Below are 20,475 nucleotides of genomic sequence, written 5' to 3'. Positions count from 1 at the left end.
CCTTTCTTAAGCACAGATTACCTGGGGCGCCTAACTGGCTCAGTAGAATGTACAATTCTTGATCTTGGAGTTGTGAGTTTGAGCCCCACATTGGGTGTACAGGTTACTTAAAAATAAAATCTTTAAAACAAAACAAAATAAAAACAAAAGTTCATTTTACACAACTTCACTTTTACCAAAGACCCACATTGGTACCTACTGACGCTAATCAAAAGACATTCAAAGAGGGTTTTCACTCTTACAGAATGCTGATTGCCTCTGTTTTACGCCATTTCTGCTCATGAAAGGTTTCACACGAACGCTCTACTTTCAGATAGCAAGGAGAATCTGTACACTCTTCCAGACTTGCCCCACCACCACTCCACTGAAACTACTAAAAATTTTTAAAGATTTTATTTATTTGAGAGAGAGAGAGTGAGGGTGAGAGAGAGATCACGAGCAGATGGGAAGAGTAGAGGGAGAAGCAGACCCCCTGCGGAGCAGGTAGCCTGATGCAGGACTCGATCCCAGGACCCGGAGATCATGACCTGAACCAAAGGTAGATGCTTAACCGACTGAGCCACGCAGGCGCCCCTGAAACTACTTTTGTTGCTCAATCCTGTGATTGGTTTATTGGTGCTCATCTTAGCTGGCCTGCAGAAGTAGTTGATTACTCTTTCCTTAATGGTAACTTTCTTTTTTAAAAATTGAAAAGATTTTTATTTATTTATTTGAGAGAAAGAGAGTGAGCAAGGGGTGGGAGAGGGGCAGAGGGAGAGTGAGGATCTCAGGCAGACTCCCCACTGAGCAAGGAGCCAGACCCGGGGCTTGAACTCATGGCCCATGAGACCATGACCTGAGACAAAATCAAGAGTTGGGCACTTAACCAACTGAGCCACCCAGGTGCCCCTGATAACTTTCTTCACTGGCTGCCAGGACGTTACCTTTGGGTTATCTTCCTGCTTCACTGGTTACTCCTTTTCAGTCTTCACTGAGAGTTCTTCCACTTATCCCAGGCTTCTGAATTTTGGAGTGCTCCAGGGCTGAGGTTTTTGTTGTCTTTCTTATTAAAAAAAAAAAATGTAGATTGCTTTTTTCCTAATAGTTTTACTTAACTACTACCTTTATATCAATAGTTTCCAGATTTATATATCCTAACCTCTCTGCTTAACCCAAGATCCAGCAGCCAGCGTGCCTGGGTGGCTCAGTTGGTTAAGCATCTGCCTTCAGCTCGGGTCATGATCCCGGGGTCCTGGGATCGAGCCCATGTCCAGCTCCCCATTCAGCGGGGTAGCCTGCTTCTCTCTCTTCCTCTGTCTCTGCCCCTTCTCCCTGCTCATGCTCTCCCTCTCAAGTAAATAAAATCTTCTAAAAAAAGACTCAATAGGCTACTCAGTGTCTCCTTTTGGATGTCTAGTAAGCATCTCAAAAAACATTCACACACCAGTTCTTGTTTGACATCTCATCTATTTCTTTACCTTTTTCATTATCTGCCCTGTACCTCAGAGGGTGACCCTAGAGGCTCTGTTCCCCAGCCCTCCACACCAGCCAGCTTCCGCTGGCTTCAAACAATAAGAGGCCCTGGCAGGAGAGAGACTGATGTGATGGAGAGATGACAGGACTTTTCTTCTACTCTCTCTCTGCTTCAGGGTTGCTTCTCTTGAAGTGGCCGCAGCTCTTACTTGACAGACCTGCTGTGGTTCCTGTTCCATCAGGTGACCTTGGTCCCTGGACATCACCACTTCCTCCATTTGCCCTTCCAGCCTAGAAGTGGTTGTGGCTTCCTCCTGATGCTGACCTCTGGCTTCCCTCACCATCCCCTTTTGGCCCCTCAGGTCTTCCATCACCCATGCATCCAACCCCTACATCAAATGTTCAAAGTACTTGCTGTTTATTGGTTCGTTCTCCATTGCTGTAGTTGTTCTTGGTGTCCAGAGTGGCTTCAGGAAACAGATCCCCCAACTGGGATTCTGGGATTAGGTTGTTCACCCATGTGAGCTTTAATGAGATGATAGCTTTGCAGGTGGAAAAGGGGAGTACAGTTACCTCTAGAATACATTGTCTCTAGGAAGAATGTAGAAGAGGCTTGGGGGTAGACGAATGTGTTGCAATGCAAACAGTTCTTTCACTCATTAACCACGTATCCCTATGTAAATAACATCCTTTCTGGACTTTCTTTTTTTTTTAATTTTTTTTTTAAAGATTTTATTTATTTTATTTTATTTTATTTTAAGATTTTTATTTATTTATTTGAGACAGAGAGAATGAGAGACAGAGAGCATGAGAGGGAGGAGGGTCAGAGGGAGAAGCAGACTCCCTGCCGAACAGGGAGCCCGATGAGGGACTTGATCCCGGGACTCCAGGATCATGACCTGAGCCGAAGGCAGTCGCTTAACCAACTGAGCCACTCAGGCGCCCCTAAAGATTTTATTTTTAAGTAATCTCTACACACACAACATAGGACTCAAACTTACAGCCATGAGATCAAGAGTCACATGCCTTACTGACTGAGCCAGCCAGGTGCCCCTTTGGCCTTACTTTTTCCTCTGTATCTTAGTCAGTTCTGGTTGAGATAACAAAATACAGTGGGCCTGGTGGCTTAAATAACAGACATTTATTTCTCACAGTTTGGAGGCTGGGAAGTCCAAGATCAAACTACTGGCAGATTTGGTGTCTGCTTTCTGGTTTGCAGATGGTTGCCTTCTTGCTGTATCCTCACATGGTACGGGGCGGGGCAGGGTGGGGCGGAGGGGAGAGGGAGAGAGGGAGGGAGAGAGAGGGAGAGAGGAGAGATTGTGTCTCTTCTTAAAAGGGCAGTGATCCCTGGGCACCTGGCTAGCTCTGTCAGAGGAACGTGCGACCTCTTGATCTCAGGGTTGTGGGTTTGAGCCCCAAGTTGGATATAGAGAATGCTTAAAATTAGGATCTTTTTTTTTTTTTTTTAAGATTTTATTTATTTATTTGACAGAGACACAGTGAGAGAGCAAACACAAGCAGGGGGAGTGGGAGAGGGAGAAGCAGGCTTCCTGATGAGCAGGGAACCCGATGTGGGGCTCGATCCCAGGACCCTGGGATCATGACCTGAGCCGAAGGCAGACGCTTAACGACTGAGCCACCCAGGCGCCCCTAAAATTAGGATCTTTAACAAATAAAAAAATAAATTTAAAAATACATAAATAAGTAAAGGTACCAATCCCATCATGGGGTTTCACCCTTATGGCCTCATCTAAACCTCCAGTGGCCCCATCTCCAAATGCCGTCACGCTGGGGATTAGGGCTTTAACATATGAATTTTGGTAGATACAAGCATGTAGTTTGTAGCACTCTGTAAAATAAGAAGAATTATTCATTCTCTGAAAGTTTTTAGACCCCCTAGTTCCCATCATATTTTGGGTACAAATGAAGCCACATTAATAAATCTCAAATCTGCGAGCACTGAATGTATAAATCAACTGGGGAGAAGTAACATCTTTATAGTAATATCTTATAAGCCATGAATATAACTCCCCATTTATTGAGGTCCTTAACTTTTCTCAGTTACGTGTTAGTTTTCTGTAGAGATCATGACATACCTTTTGTTAAATTAAAAGATTTTATTCATTTATTTTAGAGAGAGAGAGCACGAGTCGGGGGGGAAGAGCAGTGGGGGAGGGAGAAGAAGGGGGAAAGAATCTCAAGCAGACCCCACACTGAGTGTGGAGCCAGATGCGGGGCTTGATCTCATGACCCTGAGATCATGACCTGAGCTGAAACCAAGAATCAGACAATTAACTGACTGAACCACCCAGGCACCCCAGATTCCTAGAATTTTTTTAGCTTTATGTTACCTATAAAGAGTACCTTAAAATTTTTTTTTCATTTTCTAACTTTTTATCAATGGCATCCAGAAATAAATTGATTTTTTTTTAGGTTCGCCTTTTAAAAAAAGATTTATTTATTTTAGAGAGTGGGAGAGAGGTAGAGGGAATGAGAGAGAATCTCAAGCAGACTCCCCACTGAGTGAGGAGCCAGACACAGGGCTCAATCCCATGACCTTGAGATCATAACCTGAGCTGAAGGCAGACGCTCAACCCACTGAGCCACCCAGGTGCCCTATTTCATGATAATTCATTATACACTTTTAATTTGTGAACTTTTCTGTTTATATTATACTTCAATTAAAAGTTTAAAAATAATATTACTGTGGTGGTTTAAAATATGTCAACAAATTGACATGCTCTCCAAAATATATCTGCAGGGGCACCTGGCTGGCTCAGTCAGTGGAGTGTGGGATTCTTGATCTTGGGGTTGTAAGTTTGAGCCCCACACTGGGTATAGAGATTACTTTAAAGAATAAAATAAAATCTCTCTTTTTTTTTTTTTTTTAAAGATTTTATTTATTTGAGAGAGAGCGTGCTTGAGAGAGAGCACAAGTGGGGGAGGGGCAGAGGGAGAGGGAGAAGCAGACTCCCCACTGAGCAGGGAGCCCAACGCAGGGCTTGATCCCCAGACCCCGAGATCGACCTGAGCCAAAGGCAGATGCTTAACCAACTGAGCCACCCAGGCGCCCCATAAAATAAAATCTTTTTTTTTTAAGTGTCTGCAAATTCTTTGACATGCCCCTTGAGTATGATTAGGGCTTAGTGACTCAATTCTAATGAATATAAAAAGGGGAAATGATAGTATGCAACTACAGAAACTAGGTCATCAAAGGCACTGTAGCTTCCTGCTTGTTCTCTCTTAGACTGCTTGCTCTTGGGGCAGTTAGCTGCCATGAGAAACTGAGGCCTCCAGCCAACAGACAGCAAGGAACTAAGGCCTCCAAACAAGAGCCATGTGAGTGTGCCATCTTGAAAGTACAACTTCCAGCCATAGCCAAGTCTTCAAATGACTGCACCCCAGCTGATATACTGATTGCAACCTCATGAGGACCCTGAACCCAAACCATCTAGCTAAGCCACTCCCAGATTCCCAACCCTCAGAAATTGTGTGCGATAATATATGTTTATTGTTTTAGCAGCTAAGTTTAGGGAGGGATAATTTTTTACACAGCAGTAGACAATATAATTATCTGGTAAAAAAAAAAATCACTCTGGGGGCATCTGACAGCATGTGACTTTTTTTTAAAGATTATTTGAGAGAGGGAGAGAGCACGAGTGGGAGGGGCAGAGGGAGCGGGAGAGAGAATCTCAAGCAGACTGCGCTGAGCGTGAAGCCTGGCACAGGGCTCAGTCCCATGACCCTGAGATCATAACCTGAACCAAAACCAAGAGTTGGATGCTTAACTGAGTGCACCACCCAGGTGCCCCAAGAGCATGTGCCTCTTGATCTCGGGGTTGTGAGTTTAAGCCCCACCTTGGGTATAGAGATTACTTAAATATTAAATAAATTTAATATATAATGTCATATATAAATTTAATAATTTATAATATATAATTTAATACATAATATATATGAATATTATATAATATATAAATCACTCTAAAAACATTTGAATTGGGGCGCCTGGGTGGCTCAGTCGTTAAGCGCCTGCCTTTGGCTCAGGTCATGGTCCCGGGGTCCTGGGATCGAGCCCCGCATCGGGCTCCCTGCTCCGCGGGAGGCCTGCTTCTCCCTCTCCCTCTCCCCCCCCCGCCCCGCTTCTGTTCCCTCTCTCGCTGTGTCTCTGTCAAATAAATAAAATCTTAAAATAAATAAATAAATAAAAACATCTGGATTGACACACCCAATCTGTACCACAGAACCTTATTTCTGCCCCCTCTTGACTTTTCAAAAAACTGTACCATTATCAGCACCTCTCTAGAAACCAGGACACCCCGTTGGCCGAGGATTGAGTCATAGCGAGCAGAGGCTGGTGCGTGGTGTGTGTGCACTTTATCAGCCCCCCTTTGGTGCCAAAAACAAGACAGAATTCATGCCAGCATGAGAGGCCATTTATTGTTCAGGGGTTGGGCCCCCACATTTGGGGGGAGTCCCCCCACTACTTCCTCCCCCCATTGTCCCCGTGGACCCCTCAAGTGGCAGGTTGCTGAGTTGATCGTGGAGGGAGCACATCTTCAAGTGTAGATAGTCCAGAGTGGCCACCTTCTCCCTGTAATGACAGAGAGTGGGGAGCTGGGACTGATGAGGCCAGATGCCATGGGGCTGGAGTGAGGAGGGTGACTCAGGCCCTTTCCCCAAGACCTCACCCTCCTCCCATGCCCTCAGCCTCCTTCCTCACTCCGGCTTCATCTTGTCCGTCAGCAGCAGGTTCTTGGCCCGCAAGGCTTCGTCTTGGGCCAGCCGAAGGGTGGAGCTCAGGGCCTCTGCCCTGACGTGTTTGGCCAAGGCCTGGCGCTCCAGCTCCTGGGGAGAGGAGTGTAGGCGCGGCTGGGCTTGCCGGACTGGGCTGGGGGTGGAGGGGGAGCTGGATCGCGGAGGGCAAGGGGCATGGGGCCCATGGGGCCCACGTTCCTCCCCCAGGGCATCCCATCATACTTCGGGGCCTGAGACTGACCCCAGCATCCCACAATGTGCTGGCTTTCCAAATTCCCATTGTGTGCTAACCCTGTGTCTGTCCCACTGTGTGTCCCCTAATGTACTGGCTTTCTATGTCCCAGCAAGCACTATATCAGCACCTAACATATTGTCCCCTAATGCCCATGAACTGTCATGCATTTGATACGTGTCTGGGCCCCAGTGTCCCATCATATCCCATTATGTGGTGAACTTCTACATCCCCTAATTCGTAAGACCCCACATCTCTTCATCTATTAGACCAGCATCTCAGTTAACAATAATAGTCCACAGAGCCCTCGTTCCTTATATTCCCCAGTGTCCCAGGCATCATGTCCTATCATGTGTCAATCCTATAGCTCTGCCACATCAGTGTCTGTCTCACTTACTGCAAACTTGGACCCCATCATACATGAGGCCAGTATCCCATAATACATTAGATATCTATGTTTCAGAATGTACACAGGCCTCAAGTCCCATCAGCTACTGGGCGTGAGCCTGCGATGCAATGCCTCGTGAAGAGCTATAGCTCCAATTCCCATAATGCATTAACTTCTGATGACCTCTCTTTGCTGGGTCCCCTGTCTAACCTCAGTGATCCCGTATTGCCTCTCTTAAGGTGTATAGAAAATCAGGCTTATATTCCATGAAGCTATAGACTGGTGTCTGTTTCCTGCACCCCACAGTGCACCAGATCCAACGTGTCATCGTGCTTTGGGCCCAAGGCCATCACCCCGGGTTCCATAATGATTGACCTATGACTTACCACTAAACTGCTTCCCCATCCCCCCATGCTGCCCACAGCTTACTGCTTCCCGTCCTGCCACACCCCAACAGTATCCTTGTGTCCGGGGCTCCCCTCCCGCTCCCCTGACAGAAAAGTGGGCCATGATGGCCTATGGTTCCTGGTACCAGAATCTTCTTGTGTAGCCTCTGGCAGCTGGGGCAGGCGGGAGCCAGGCCCCTCTGCTTCACCTCGTCCACTAGTGGGGTCAGTGCGCGCTCCAGCAGCTGCTGCAGGGACTCTGTGGACAGCTGTGACCCCTGGCTGAGGGAGGGGCCATCACCAGGTGTAAGAAGCCTAGTACCAACTCCATTCACAGATGCCCCATTCCCAGCCGCCCTGCCTCCACCCAGATCCTGCCTCTACTATGCACCCATGCAACCTTCCCACCATGCACTGGGGCCAACCTACAGTGCATCAGGTTTCCTTTGTTTTCACAGTGTGAGTTCCTACAATGCCTGGGGATTCCCACTCCCAAAGGGTACCAGACAGCCCTTGGTTCATAAAAAAAACAAAAACAAAAAACATTTCCCACAACGAACTACTTAAACGTGATCCCATATTGTACTGGAAGTCCCTCACTTCCCAATACGGACCAAGCACGGTACCCCTTGGTTGTCCAAAGCACCAAGGTCTCACCTTTCCCACAATGCACGGAGAAACCCTGCCTCCCACCAAGTGCCACATCCCAACCTTCCCACAATGCGCTAGAAATCCAGGATGCTCGAAAGGTATCAAAACTTGTGTTCCAGAAGACACTGACTTCACTTTGTAGGGAGGGGGGAAAATCTGGCTGCCATAACGCAGCAGGACTAGCCTGTCCTAAAATGCATGGGGATATCCTATAACCTGAAGTGAACTCCGCGCCCCCCCTCCGCCTCCACCCCCTACTCTAGGTCAGTGCCCCATCTTCAATGTGCTGTCAACATGACCCAGAATGCACCAGGCCCCGCCAGGCCCCGTCCCCTTACCTGGCATAGCGGGCACAGGAGCCTTGGGGCGGCCGATCCAGGTTCATGGAGAGGTCAGACCCTCTTCGAGAGCTCTGAAATTGCCGCCCCAGCTCCTCCAGAATAGGTTTCACTGGGCCCAGTCCCTCCAGGTCGCTCCTCAGTGAAGCCACAGACACTGCTGATCGTTCCACCCTGAGGTATGAGAGTAACCCGTGCTGCGTGCTGCGAGGTCGCCTCTCCAACAGTAAAGTCCTCTCCGCACTCCACCCTTTATCAGCCCAGCTCCTCTGTTCGCATCTAGTCTGCAATACTCCCGCCACGCCCGCCCCTCTCTGCTCTGATTGGCCCTTCCTTTGTGTTTTAAGTTCTGGAATGCCCCTCCCTGTTCTCTCAATGGCTTTCCCCGTTCTGACTTGGCTCCTCCCTTTGTCCTTTTAAGGTATGGAACTCGACCCTTCTCTAATTGGCCCCGCCCTTCAGTCCTTATTGGGTATAGCACGCCCCCTACCTTCTAATTAGAGCTTCCTCCTGCCAATCCACGGTCTCTACCGCTAGGCCCCAGCTGATTGGCCCATCACTTTCCTTCAAGGCCCCGCCCCCCACCCCTGGCCGTGCCCTCGCCTTGGTTCTTACATGGTGCACAGCTCGTCCGCCCGGCCCCGCAGCTCCTGCAGGCCCCGCGCGGCCTGCGCCTGCTCACGCTGCGCCCGCTCCCACTGGCCCAGGAAGCCGTCGAGCCTGCCGCCCAGGCCCCCGAGCAGCCGCAGGGCCTCCTGCACCGCTCCCTCCTCCTGATGCCAGCGGGCAGTCAGCGAGGACACCTCCCTCCTGGAGAGGCAGAGGTAAGGATCCGGTCAAGGCTCAGGTTTGGACACGTCCCCGGCAGCCCCGCCCCGCCCATGGCTCTGGACCCATCCAGCCCCCAGATTCTCCTGTCCTGTCCATTTCTTGTAATCCTCCCATGTCCTACAGAACCCTGCCTCTATCCCCTTATCCAGTGTCCTGGCCCTTCCCTGGTCTTGCCCCCAGCTCCATATCAGTTCCACCAGACAAAAAGGCACCGCTCACCCCAACTTTGTCCCCTTGAAGTTGGAGCCTCCGAGGACCTCTCGCCTACCCAAACCCGCCCACCCTAGTTTCACCAGACGCGGACCTCCCTTCGGCCAACCCTATACTCAAACTCAGTTCTTTGAAGTCCGGCCTTTCCAGGTCACCATTCCCAACGCACTCCCTCCTAGGCTCTTTGAGGCTCCACCTCCTAGGCCCTGTCCCCAAAGATCTTCGAGGTTCCACCGTCGGACCCACCCATTTTAGCTCCTTGAGGCTTCACACCGCCCCCCTTTCCCACTCGCCTCAGCTCCTCAAGGCCAACGGAGACCTTCTGTATCTCCTGCTCGCTTATGATGGGGCCCTCCCCTGCCCGGGGCCCCATACCCCAGCCGCCTGGGGCCATGCTGCGCGGTCGTGGGGGTTCGTCGGGGCTCCCTGGAGGGCCAGAGCAGCCAGGGGACTGGTTGGTGGGGCCCAGGCCATGCCGAGAGAGGCCAGCGGCCAGCTTCTGCTCCAGCTCTTGCAGCTCGGCCTCCTGCCTCCGCGGGGTCTCATCCTGCAGTTGCCGCTGGAGGTAACGCAGCTTCTCCTGGGCAGGGGAGGAAGGCAGGGTTACAGCGTCTAGACCCTTGCCTCCCACAGCCGCCTCCACCCTCAAAGCTGCCCACTGAATCCCCGAGATTGGAAAGTAAATGGATGTGGAATAGAATATCGGGAAGTCCCGCTTCAAGTCTAAATGGACTCTTGACTGCTGTTACTAGGGAGGCTTGTCCCATTTGAAGCCTAGCTGGAGGCCTGCCTCCATGTCTCCATCCAGCCCTCCACCCCCACTCCAGTTCTCCGTGGTGTCAAATTCCAGTCCCTCCTGTTTAGGAAGGACAGTGGAAGATTTTCCAACATTTTGCTGGGAAGTGAGTAGGAATGTGGGCAGGACAGGCATTCCTGCTCAAAGTCCGACACAAATCACTCACCGAATGTGACTGTGCATGGAGGAATATGACCATGAATGTGAAGGGGCGAGTGTGGTGGTGGGGGTGGCAGGGCGGGAAGTCCCACCTGAAGTCTACCTCAAGTACCTCGTGCGTCTGATCTTCTTCCCCAAATCCCCCCCTCACCTCCAGCAGGGCAGAGTTCTGCTTCAGGACGTTGGTTTTTATTTCAGCATCTTGCACCGACCAGGTCACCTTCCGGCAGTTCTCCTGGGTCAGGACACCAGGGGAGGGGCCCTGCCTTCCCATTCCAGTTCCGCCTCCCAACCCCTACCCTCGCTAGTTTAATATAGGCTCCAACCCCTCAGACAAGACACACCCACTTCTTCCCCGGAAGCCTGCCTTCTGCTCATTGGTCTGTCCCTTATCCACCTGGTTCCCTTGACGTAAGGGAGGGCTTTCTCCTTAGACCCCCTCCCAGGGCGACTTGTCCACTTCCACCTCTCTCTGGTCTATGACTCCATGCCTCCTCACATTTCTTCCCGCCCTCACTTCTTCCTACTTCCCCTCCCTTCTCCCCACCCCACTCTTGCCGCCCAGCCACTCACCTTGAGTTGACTACAGTACCCTTCTAGTTCTTCCGCTTCTTGTCGCCTTCTTTCTAGATTCTCACTCAGCACAGAACACTCACTCTGGCGCACAGAATGGAGGAGAGGTTAGCCAGGTTACAGGGAATACCCCCTGGGGAGGAGAGGCTGGGCCCGGGGAAGGTCCCTTTCCCTTCTGAGCCCCAACCATCCAACCCGGGCAGTGGGTACACTGGGTTGGAGGAGAGCTGTAAGAGGGGAACGTGGCTGTGGAGGAAAAAGAGGTGTTTGGGGGGGTCCCCCCACCTGCAGTGTCTGCACGTGCTGGTTAACCTTGGTGGTCTTTTCCTTCAAGCTGGTGATGGAGTCTTTGGCACGGACCAATCCATTGTTGACCCCACTCTGGGGAAAGAATGGGAGAAGGTGGGTCAGTGGGTGTGTGGGAGCAAGAAAAAGGTCCAGAACTGGGAGGAGGCCCGGTTTACACCTCGATTCTGCCCTGGAATGGCTGTGTGACCTCGGGCCAGGGCTGCACCTCTTTGATTCTTGGTATTCCTGCTCCATAAAACCGGGGGGTGGGCTCGTTTTCTGCTTGGTGGAATGGAAGGAAAATAAGTAGGATCCAGGAGGGAGTGGGAGGTTGGGGGTGCACTCAGACACATGGGAGAAGGATGGTCTCAACCAAACAGAGATAAATGCCCCTGGGATCCACAGACATAAATAAGATAAACTGTTAAAACACATGCTGTCTTTCACTCTGGGCACTGGAAAAAAATTTTAAGATAACCCACTTTCCAGATATAAGCACTCACTACGCACCAGGCCAAACACATACATTTTCCCTTTTATTCCTCAAAGGCACACCTCTTGAGGTTATTTGGCCCATTTTGCAAATGAGGAAAATGAGGCTTAGAGAAGCAAGACCCCTTTACACAGCCCATGAGATGGCCTTGTCGGAATTGAAACCCAGAGCCTTTGTTTTAAACCATGACACCACACAGCCTCTGATCATCCCCACCTTATATCGCCAGCAAATGCTCTGTGACTCATGCCAAGCAAACTATGGCTCAAGGGGGCTGCATGTGGCAGGATCCACTCTCTGCTCTTTCACGTTTACAGAGGAGTTAGCCCGGCACATGACTATACAGCCAAAGACTACATTTCCCAGACTCCCCCGCAAGTAGGTGTGGCCATATGACAAAGTTTCAGCCAATGGAATGTGAGTAGCAAGATGTAGGCAATTTCTTTTTTTTTTTTAAGATTGTATTTTATTTTATTTGAGAGAGAGAGAATGAGAGAGAGCACATGAGAGGGGGGAGGGTCAGAGGGAGAAGCAGACTCCCTGCCTAGCAGGGAGCCCGATGCGGGACTCGATCCAGGGGCTCCAGGATCATGACCTGAGCCGAAGGCAGCCGCTTAACCAACTGAGCCACCCAGGCGCCCAAGATGTAGGCAATTTCTAAGTCATGCCTTTATTAAAGGAAAGAGGGGAAATGTCCCACTTTCTCTCTTCTTACTGGCTGGAATGCAAAGTTGATGGCTAAAGGCTGAGCAACCATCTTGGACCAGTTGGAGGACGCAACAAGATAGAAGCCTGAATCCCCAACGCTGTGGAGCCCGTGTACTCAAATTCCAATCACTTGTGAAGACTTACAAGTGAGAGAGAACATTTTGTATCTTGCCTAACCGCTGCTATTTTGTGTCTTTTTGTTAGGGCAGCCAAACTTGTGACTTAATATCTGAACCGCCAGAACACAGGAGCCTGTAACCTGCTGCATTTGAAGAGCAAGCCTGCTATGCTTGTTGAGACTTTTATGTAAGACAACTATCTTACTTTAGCCAGTTACTTTGGTTTCCTTCAGAGTTGCTGAACTAATAACACAAAAAGAGAAAAGAGAGGACAATTTCCTCCATTGTAAGATAGGGACAGCATCACGTTTCTGGAATGATTGCTCTGGAGAACAGGTATGAAAAGAAATATGGTATTAAGGTGATGTAAGTAAAATAGTGGAACCCCAAAATTCCACCCCTCCATAAAAAAAATGAAAAAACTGCCCAAACCTGTAAGAGTCAAGTAATTGGGAAGACACAACCGTTATAAATATATATTCACCAAACAGAGCTTTAAAATGCATGAAAAAGGGGCACCTGGGTGGCTCAATCAGTTAAGCGTCCGACTCTTGGTTTTGGCTCAGATCATGATCTTATGGGTGGTGAGATCAAGCCCTGTGTCAGGCTCTGCACTCAATGGGGAGTCTGCTTGAAGATTCTCTCCCCTGCCCGCCGCCAGTGCGCACACACGCACATGCTCTCTTTCTCTCAAATAAATAAATCTTTAAGAAAAAGATTCTCTCCCTCTTCCTCTGCCCCTCCCCCCGGTCTCTCTCTCTCTTAAAAAAAATCTTAAAAATAAGTCAATATAGAAAGAAATTTGGGGAACTAACAAATCTAGGGAAACTAAACACACTCATAAACAACCAATGAGTAGAAAAATGAAAGAAAAAATATTAAACACTTTGGGATAAAGGAAAGTGAAAACACAACATCCAAAAACTTACGGATGCAGTGAAAGCAGTACTTTGAGGGAAATTCAGAGCTCTAAACACCTTCAAAAAAGAAGAAAGAACTCAGAGCCAATAACCTAACTTTCCTCCTTAAGAAACTAGAAAAAGAAGAGCAAGACAAACCCAAAGCCAGCAGAAGAAGCAATAAAGACTGGAGTGCACAAACACTGAAATCGAGAATAGATGAAATCAACAAAACTGGAAGTTGGTTTTTGAAAAGATCAACACAATTTACAGATCTATAGCAAGACTGACCACGGAAGAGAAGACTCAATAAAATCAGGAAGGAAAGAGGGGACATTGCTACCAAGATTAGGGAGATAAAAAAGGACTATAAGAGAATACTATGAACAGGGCACCTGGCTGGCTCAGTCAGTGGAGTGTGCAACTCTTGATCTCAGGGTTGTGAGTTCAAGCCCCACGTTGGGTGTAGAGATTGCTTAAAAATAAAATATTATTTTATTTATTTATTTATTTTTTGTATTTTATTTTATTTAAAGATTTTATTTATTTATCTGACAGAGACACAGTGAGAGAGGGAACACAAGCAGGGGGAGTGGGAGAGGGAGGAGCGGGCTCCCCGCTGAGCAGAGAGCCTGATGCGGGGCTCGATCCCAGGACCCTGGGATCATGACCTGAGCCGAAGGCAGACGCTTAATGACTGAGCCACCCAGGCGCCCCTATTTTTTTTGTATTTTAGAGAGCACAAGTGGGGGGAGGAGCAGAGAGAGAGGGACAAGCAGACTCTGTGTTGAGCATGGAGCCCAATGTGGGGCTCAATCCCATGACCCTGAGATCATGACCTGAGCCAAAATCAAGAGTTGGACGCTTAACCAACTGAGCCACCCAGGCACCCCAAAATATTTTTTAAAAAGGGACTACTATGGGGGCGCCTGGGTGGCTCAGATGGTTAAGCCTCTGCCTTCGGCTCAGGTCATGATCCCAGGGTCCTGGGATCGAGCCCCGCATTGGGCTCCCTGCTCTGCGGGATGTCTGCTTCTCTCCCTCCTTCCTGCTCGAGCTCTCTCTCACTATCTCTGTCTCTCTCAAATAAATAAATAAATAAATAATAATAATAAAAAATAAAAAGGGACTACTATGAACACTTGTGTACCATCAGATTTGACTATTTTGATGAAACAAGGAAATTCCTAGAAACACACAAACTATCAAAAGTGATTCAAAGAGAACTCGGACATCTGAATAGACCATTAAGTAAAGAAATTGAGTTAGTTCCAACAAAGAAAAGCCCAGTACCAGATGGCTTCACTAGTGAATTCTACCAGTCATTTAAGAAAGAATTGCTATCAATGCAACTCCAACTCTTCAAAAACAAAAATAGAAGAGGAGGGATCAGTTCCTAACTCATTTTATGTGGTCAGTGTTACCCTAGTACCAGAACCAAAGACATTCCAAGAAAATAAAACTAGAACCCAATATCCCTTCTGAATACAGCCACAAAATCCTCAACAAAAGTCTAGCAAACCAAATCCAGCAGCATAAAAACAAGAATTTACACCATGACCAAGTAGGATTTATCCTACAAATGCAAGTTTGGTTAACATGAAAATAAATTTTTTTTAAAGATTTTATTTATTTGAAAGAGAGAGAGATAGTGAGAGGGAGAACACAAGCAGGAGAGGTGGGAGAGGGAGAAGCAGGCTTCCCGCCGAGCAGGGAGCCTGATGCGGGGCTTGATTTCCAGGACCATGGGATCATGACCTGAGCCGAAGGGAGACGCTTAACGACTGAGCTACCCAGGTGCCTGAAAATAAATTTTTAAATCCATATGAAAATCAATGTAATATATCAATAGAATAAAAGAAGAAAACACACATAGTCATGTCAATAGGAATAGCATTTGACAAAATCTGACACTTTCATAATAAAAACACTCATCAACTGGAAATAGAAGGGAACTTCCTCATCCTGATGAGTGGCTTGTACAAATAACCCCCCACAAAATACTGTGTTTTGAAATATGTCCACAAATTCTTTGATGCCCCTTTAAAATGAGGAGCCTTATCCCCCTCACTTTGAGTGTGAGCTGGACTTAGTGACTCTCACACGTAGTAAACAGAATCAGGCAGAAGTGATGGTGTGTGATTTAAGAGACGAGTTCATAAAAGGAACCATGGCTTCCTGCTTGCCCTCTCTTGCTCTGGGGAGTAACTGCCATGTCATAAGCAGCCACTTGTGGGGAGGCCCATGGGGCCAGGAAATGAGTCTCCCACTAAGAGCCGTGTGAATGTGGATGAGCAACCTCCAGCCCCAGTCAAGCCTTCAGATGACTGCAGCCCCTACTGAAAGTTTGACTCCAACCTCATGAGGGATCCTGAGCCAGAACCACCCAGCTAAGCCATTCCAGGTTGTTTGGTTGAAGTTTGGAGATAATTTGTTTCACCACGATAGCTAACCAATACACAAGTGATATTTTTAACCTAAGACCCAGAGGGTCTTGGGCTTCCTGTAGCCATTCTGGGAAACAAGGAAAGCAGGTCCTGGGGTCAACTCAGTTCTCCCACTTAGTAGTTGTAGGATCTCAGGGAGAGGGTTTCACCTCTCTGCACCTCTGTTACCCTCCCTGTCACATGGAGATGGGGCTGATAGCTAACCTCCCAGGGCTGCTGTTGGAAGGAACACAGGCTGGCTCAGAAAGGCTCTTGGTCAACACTTCTTGAGAAGGGGCAGTTTGGGTCCCTGGAGGTGAGTTTCCGCTTCACTGAGAGCAGATCAGGGGGTGGTGAAGGCAGAGCCTGTCAGCCCTGGCTGAGAAGTGAATGGCATGATGGTGATGGGGGAGCCAGAGATGGGGACAGATCCCTCCATGGCCACCTGTAGGCTGTAACTCAGCAATCTAATCCCCCACTCTGAGCCTGCTTCAGTTTCCTTTCTCATAAAATGGGAATGATGATACCTTGGCTCAGATGGTAGTGAGGAAGGGTCAACAAGATGGTATGATCGATAAGGCAAACTCAGTGATTAGTGTCAGTTGTTAAAAATAATGACAGCAGGGCAGGAATTACCAGGAAGGGGCTTAGCACCAAGATTTTACAGCAGCTTCCAGGAATTCTGCAGAGAGCAAGAGAAGTCCCAAGCAGAGGTCAAAAGCCCTGCCCTGTGCATCTTTGCTTTGATTCACTGACCTTCTCAAAAAGCAATACCACCATCTCAGTTCCTCCTCTGGCCTCATAAAGGTGTCAAAGCTTAAGACAGGAGCCAAAGCCATCTGCTTCGTGTTCTCCTGCTGTTCTCTGTCCAGTCTGGGACTTGTCATCTCAACCACAGTCCCCAGGCATCCAGTTCTCTTCCCTCTCTCTAGTTCTCTGTCCCATGTCTCTCTGGATCTTTGTACCCCTCCCTCTGGTCTCTGTCCCCCACTCCCGGATCTCTGTCCCCTCCCTCTAGTCTCTGCCCCGCTTCCCAGGTCTTTGTCCCCCCACCCCACCCCACCGTCTCTACTCCTCTCTCCCTGGGTTTCCGCCCCCTCCTCTCTGCCTGTCTCCAGCGTTCTCTCCTGATGTGGCTCAGGTGCCGAGTGCCGGGATGTGCTCTTGCTGTCCACACTCTCCCTGCTCTGCACATACCCCTGAGTGTTAGCCATCATTACTTTTCCATTACACAGAGAAGGAACCTGAACCCCCTTGAAGGCTGATTCATCCCTGCAGCCCCAAAGCGAGCTCTCCCCTGGGTATCACGATCCACTGGGGAACATGACTCAGAAACAGCTCTGGTGGGAGGCAGACTTCTGCAGGTACTGTCTGAGCAATGCTCACAGAGAAGGAGGACACCATTCTGGCGGGGGGAGATGTCTCTCTGCCCTGTTCTCTCCACCTGGCCCTTCTATTCTGGACCCTAGCGCAGTCTCCTGTCCCGCCTCCCTGCCTCCCTGCCTCCAGCCTCCATCTTCCAAACATCCCCACACTAGCTGCAGAAGAGTCTTCTAGGGAAAGAAAGGACCTTTGCTCTCACATCACCTGGCTTCTAGTCCTCGCCCTGTCTCTCACAGGCTCTCCTACCTTGCAAAGGTCACTCCACCTCTCTGTGCCTGTTATTTTTGTTTTCATCTTTAAACTGGTAATTATACCAGTTCCCTGGCAGAACTTCCAACGGAAGAAAAAGAGACCCTCACCACAGGGACGTGACACAGTGTCTGGCACATAGTGGGTGCTTAGTAAATGGGACTGGAGTCAAAACTCCCAAACTACCCAGGAACCCTCAGTGGCTCCCCATTGCCCTCAGGCACACACCCACATTTCTCAGCCTGTGTGGCCTCTGCCTTCCCCACTCAAGCCTTGTCTCTCTCACACACCACACTCCAGCCCCAGAGACCAGTTTGTAGTTACTCCCATTCTCTAGGCTCTTTTAAACCCCTGTCCTTTTGCACTTAACTGTTCCAGCTAGCTAGAACACCATTCCTTGTCTTCTGCTTGGGGAATGCCTTCCTTATCTTCAAGGTCCAGCCTATGTGTTGCCTTTTCTGGAAAGCCTCCCTTGGTCATGGCCAACTGGGCCAAGGCCACCCTCTTTAGTGCTCCCACAGTGACCTCTGTTGCCCCCCAAAAGCACCCAGGGTGCCCCACCATCTCCTAAGACTGCCTCCACTCCTTATAAGCTGCGTGACCTTGGATTGCTATTCAACCTTTCTTAGGCCTCAATATCTTCATCTGTCGGGCGCCTGGGTGGCTCAGTTGGTTAAGCGACTGCCTTCGGCTCAGGTCATGATCCTGGAGTCCCGGGATCGAGTCCCGCATCGGGCTCCCTGCTCGGCGGGGAGTCTGCTTCTCCCTCTGACCCTCCTCCCTCTCATGCTCTCTGTCTCTCATTCTCTCTGTCTCAAATAAATAAATAAAATCTTTAAAAAAATATATCTTCATCTGTGAAATGGGGATAAATAAAAAACAATAAGCAACACTTCTGGGCTCATGGCCGGCTACTGTGCTAAATAAACATTTTACATGAAGGAGCACCACTTCATTGTCATGACAACCTCATGAAGTGGGTGTGGTTACATCCAGAACTCTGTCTTGCTCTATTTCCTGCTCCTACACCAGGGCCCGGTGCATCGTAGGTATTCAAGACACATTTGTTGGAAGAACAAACGTGCATTTCTGTGTTACGGATGGGGAAACTGAGGCTCCCGGAACATAGAAAGTGCTCAGTAAATGCTACTGAATCTTATTAGCATCATTACGACCATGGTTATTATTCATGTAATTCTCAGAGTCCGTGTCAAGTCCAGTTCAGGGCCTGGCTCAGTGGAAGCCTGGCCGCAATAGAGGTTGGCAGGGAAGTTAAAGGATCAAACCGTAGCATTTCATGCTCTAGCCAGGAATTCTCTAAGTTCCCCCTAGATCTTACTCACCTCCCAGTTTTGCCTCAGATGCTTAGGTGGTCCCCTCAGAGAACTCCTACTACACCGTCAAAGCCCAGGTCCAACACTGCTTCCTCCAGGAAGCATTCTCTGATATTCCCAGCCTGGTTTGAGTGGCCCTTCTCTGGGAAACCCAGTGTTACCTCAATTATGGAAATTTATCACCGCGGTCTGTCTCTGTCACCCCCACCAGACCAGGACCTCCCCAAGTTTGGGAACCTGGCCTGACTCCTATCTATGGCCCAGCCTCACCCAGGACATGTGGAAAGGAGTGGAGGAACTAAAGACCAATTCCTAGGCAACAAGCATGATTCCACCCAGGATGGAACCGAGCCATGGCTGGCCGTTCGGGGAGAAGGAGGCAGTTCCTGAGGGTCACCAGAACCTTCTCATTCCAAGTCAAGAAGACACCCCTCCCCCCCATCCTCAGTATTTGCCCACCACCAGGGTGAAGACCCTCGTCTTCCCCAGCCAGGGCCCCTCACCAGTATTTCCGTGATGTCTGGGTCATCTGAAGCCCAGGGTGGGGTGGGGGAGGCAGGGGGCACCGGCAGGGCAAGCAGGCCACTGTCTTCCATAGTTGAGTCTGTCCCTGAGGAGTCCGTGGGCTCCATGGCAGCCAGGTTGAGCAGTGACACATTGGTGCAGGCTGAGGACCGTTTGAGGTTCAGGCACCAGTGCATTGGCTCGTGGGACATCCGAGGCTCCACCCTGGGGAGGAGAAGCCAGCAGAGGGCTCAAGGGGCAGGCCCAGGGGGTACGGCCCCTCCACCTCCCTGTCTCCACACCCCCTGCTCTGACTCCTACCTCACCACCCACTTTCTTCCTCCTCTGTCCCCCCTGCCTGATGTCTTCTTCCTTCTCCCTCCATTAGTCCTCGCTCCTTCTCCTGAGTTTTTCCTTCCCCACTGACCTTTTCCTCCCTCCCTTCATCCCCACTCCCTTCTTTCTCTCTACCTCCCACACTCTGCCACCACCCTCTTGTCTGCCCTTCCTCTGCCCTCTCCTCTGCTTCCCCTCCCCTTCCTCCAGCACCCACGGTGGGACTCGTGCTCTGTTGGAGGCAGTGATGGGCGCTAGGACCGTCCCCGACAGGGTGCGACAAACCCACCCGTGGAACGACACGGCCTTCTTTTTCTTCGTGATCCCCTTGGCCGGGGTGGTCACCCCCCCAGGAGCCTCGGGGACCAGCTGGGAGCGGCTCTCGACCCCTGCAGGGGGGTCCCCAGCCTCATGGATCTCTTTGGACTGCCAGATTGTCTTCACCACCACGCTCGCCATGGCGTGTGGGGGGCCCTGCTCCCAGGGCCTCCTTCCTCTGAGACTCTCCACCTACTCTGACCAGGGACCCTCAAAGTCCCTGTCCCCACAGCCTGCCTCATAAAGGACCCAACCACTGGGCCCCAGTAAGGGGGGCGGGCATAGGAGTAGAAAAAGGTACTGGCTAGCGCATTCCCCCAGGGGGTTTCTGGGAACACCTACTAGTTCTTTGTTTTTTTTTTTTATTTGACAGAGAAAGAGAGAGAGAGCACAGGCAGGTGGAGCGTTAGGCAGAGGGAGAGGGAGGGGGAGAAGCAGGCTCCCCGCCGAGCAGGGAGCCCGATGTGGGGCTCAATCCCAGGACCCTGGGATCATGACCTGAGCCGAAGGCAGACGCTTAACGTACTGAGCCACCCAGGTGCCCCGAACACCTTCTAGTTCTACCAAATATGTCCCTTCCATTAGAATTGCAGTGGATTTATTCATTCTAGTCCAGAACTTACAATGGTTGGGCCCACTGG

The 20,475-nt window shown here is 49.8% G+C and overlaps 1 protein-coding gene across 1 annotated transcript; it reads right to left on the bottom strand.

Moving 5' to 3' along the window:
- Nucleotides 1-5,892: 5,892 nt before the first annotated feature.
- Nucleotides 5,893-19,975, bottom strand: TSKS (testis specific serine kinase substrate). Its single transcript, XM_021681300.2, has 11 exons — nucleotides 19,806-19,975; nucleotides 19,180-19,405; nucleotides 11,063-11,158; nucleotides 10,778-10,861; nucleotides 10,356-10,439; nucleotides 9,543-9,829; nucleotides 8,824-9,018; nucleotides 8,209-8,382; nucleotides 7,366-7,501; nucleotides 6,179-6,303; nucleotides 5,893-6,049 (listed from the first exon to the last, which is right to left on the bottom strand). The coding sequence occupies exons 1-11, from the start codon at nucleotides 19,973-19,975 to the stop codon at nucleotides 5,893-5,895; spliced, it is 1,734 nt and encodes a 577-aa protein (XP_021536975.1).
- Between the last annotated feature and the right edge of the window lie 500 nt (nucleotides 19,976-20,475).

This window comes from Neomonachus schauinslandi, chromosome 16 (genome assembly GCF_002201575.2).
Source record: "Neomonachus schauinslandi chromosome 16, ASM220157v2, whole genome shotgun sequence".
NCBI classification, from domain to species: Eukaryota; Metazoa; Chordata; class Mammalia; order Carnivora; family Phocidae; genus Neomonachus; species Neomonachus schauinslandi.
The sequence above is the reverse complement of the archived record's forward strand: the minus strand, read 5'-3'. Positions and strand labels throughout refer to the sequence as shown.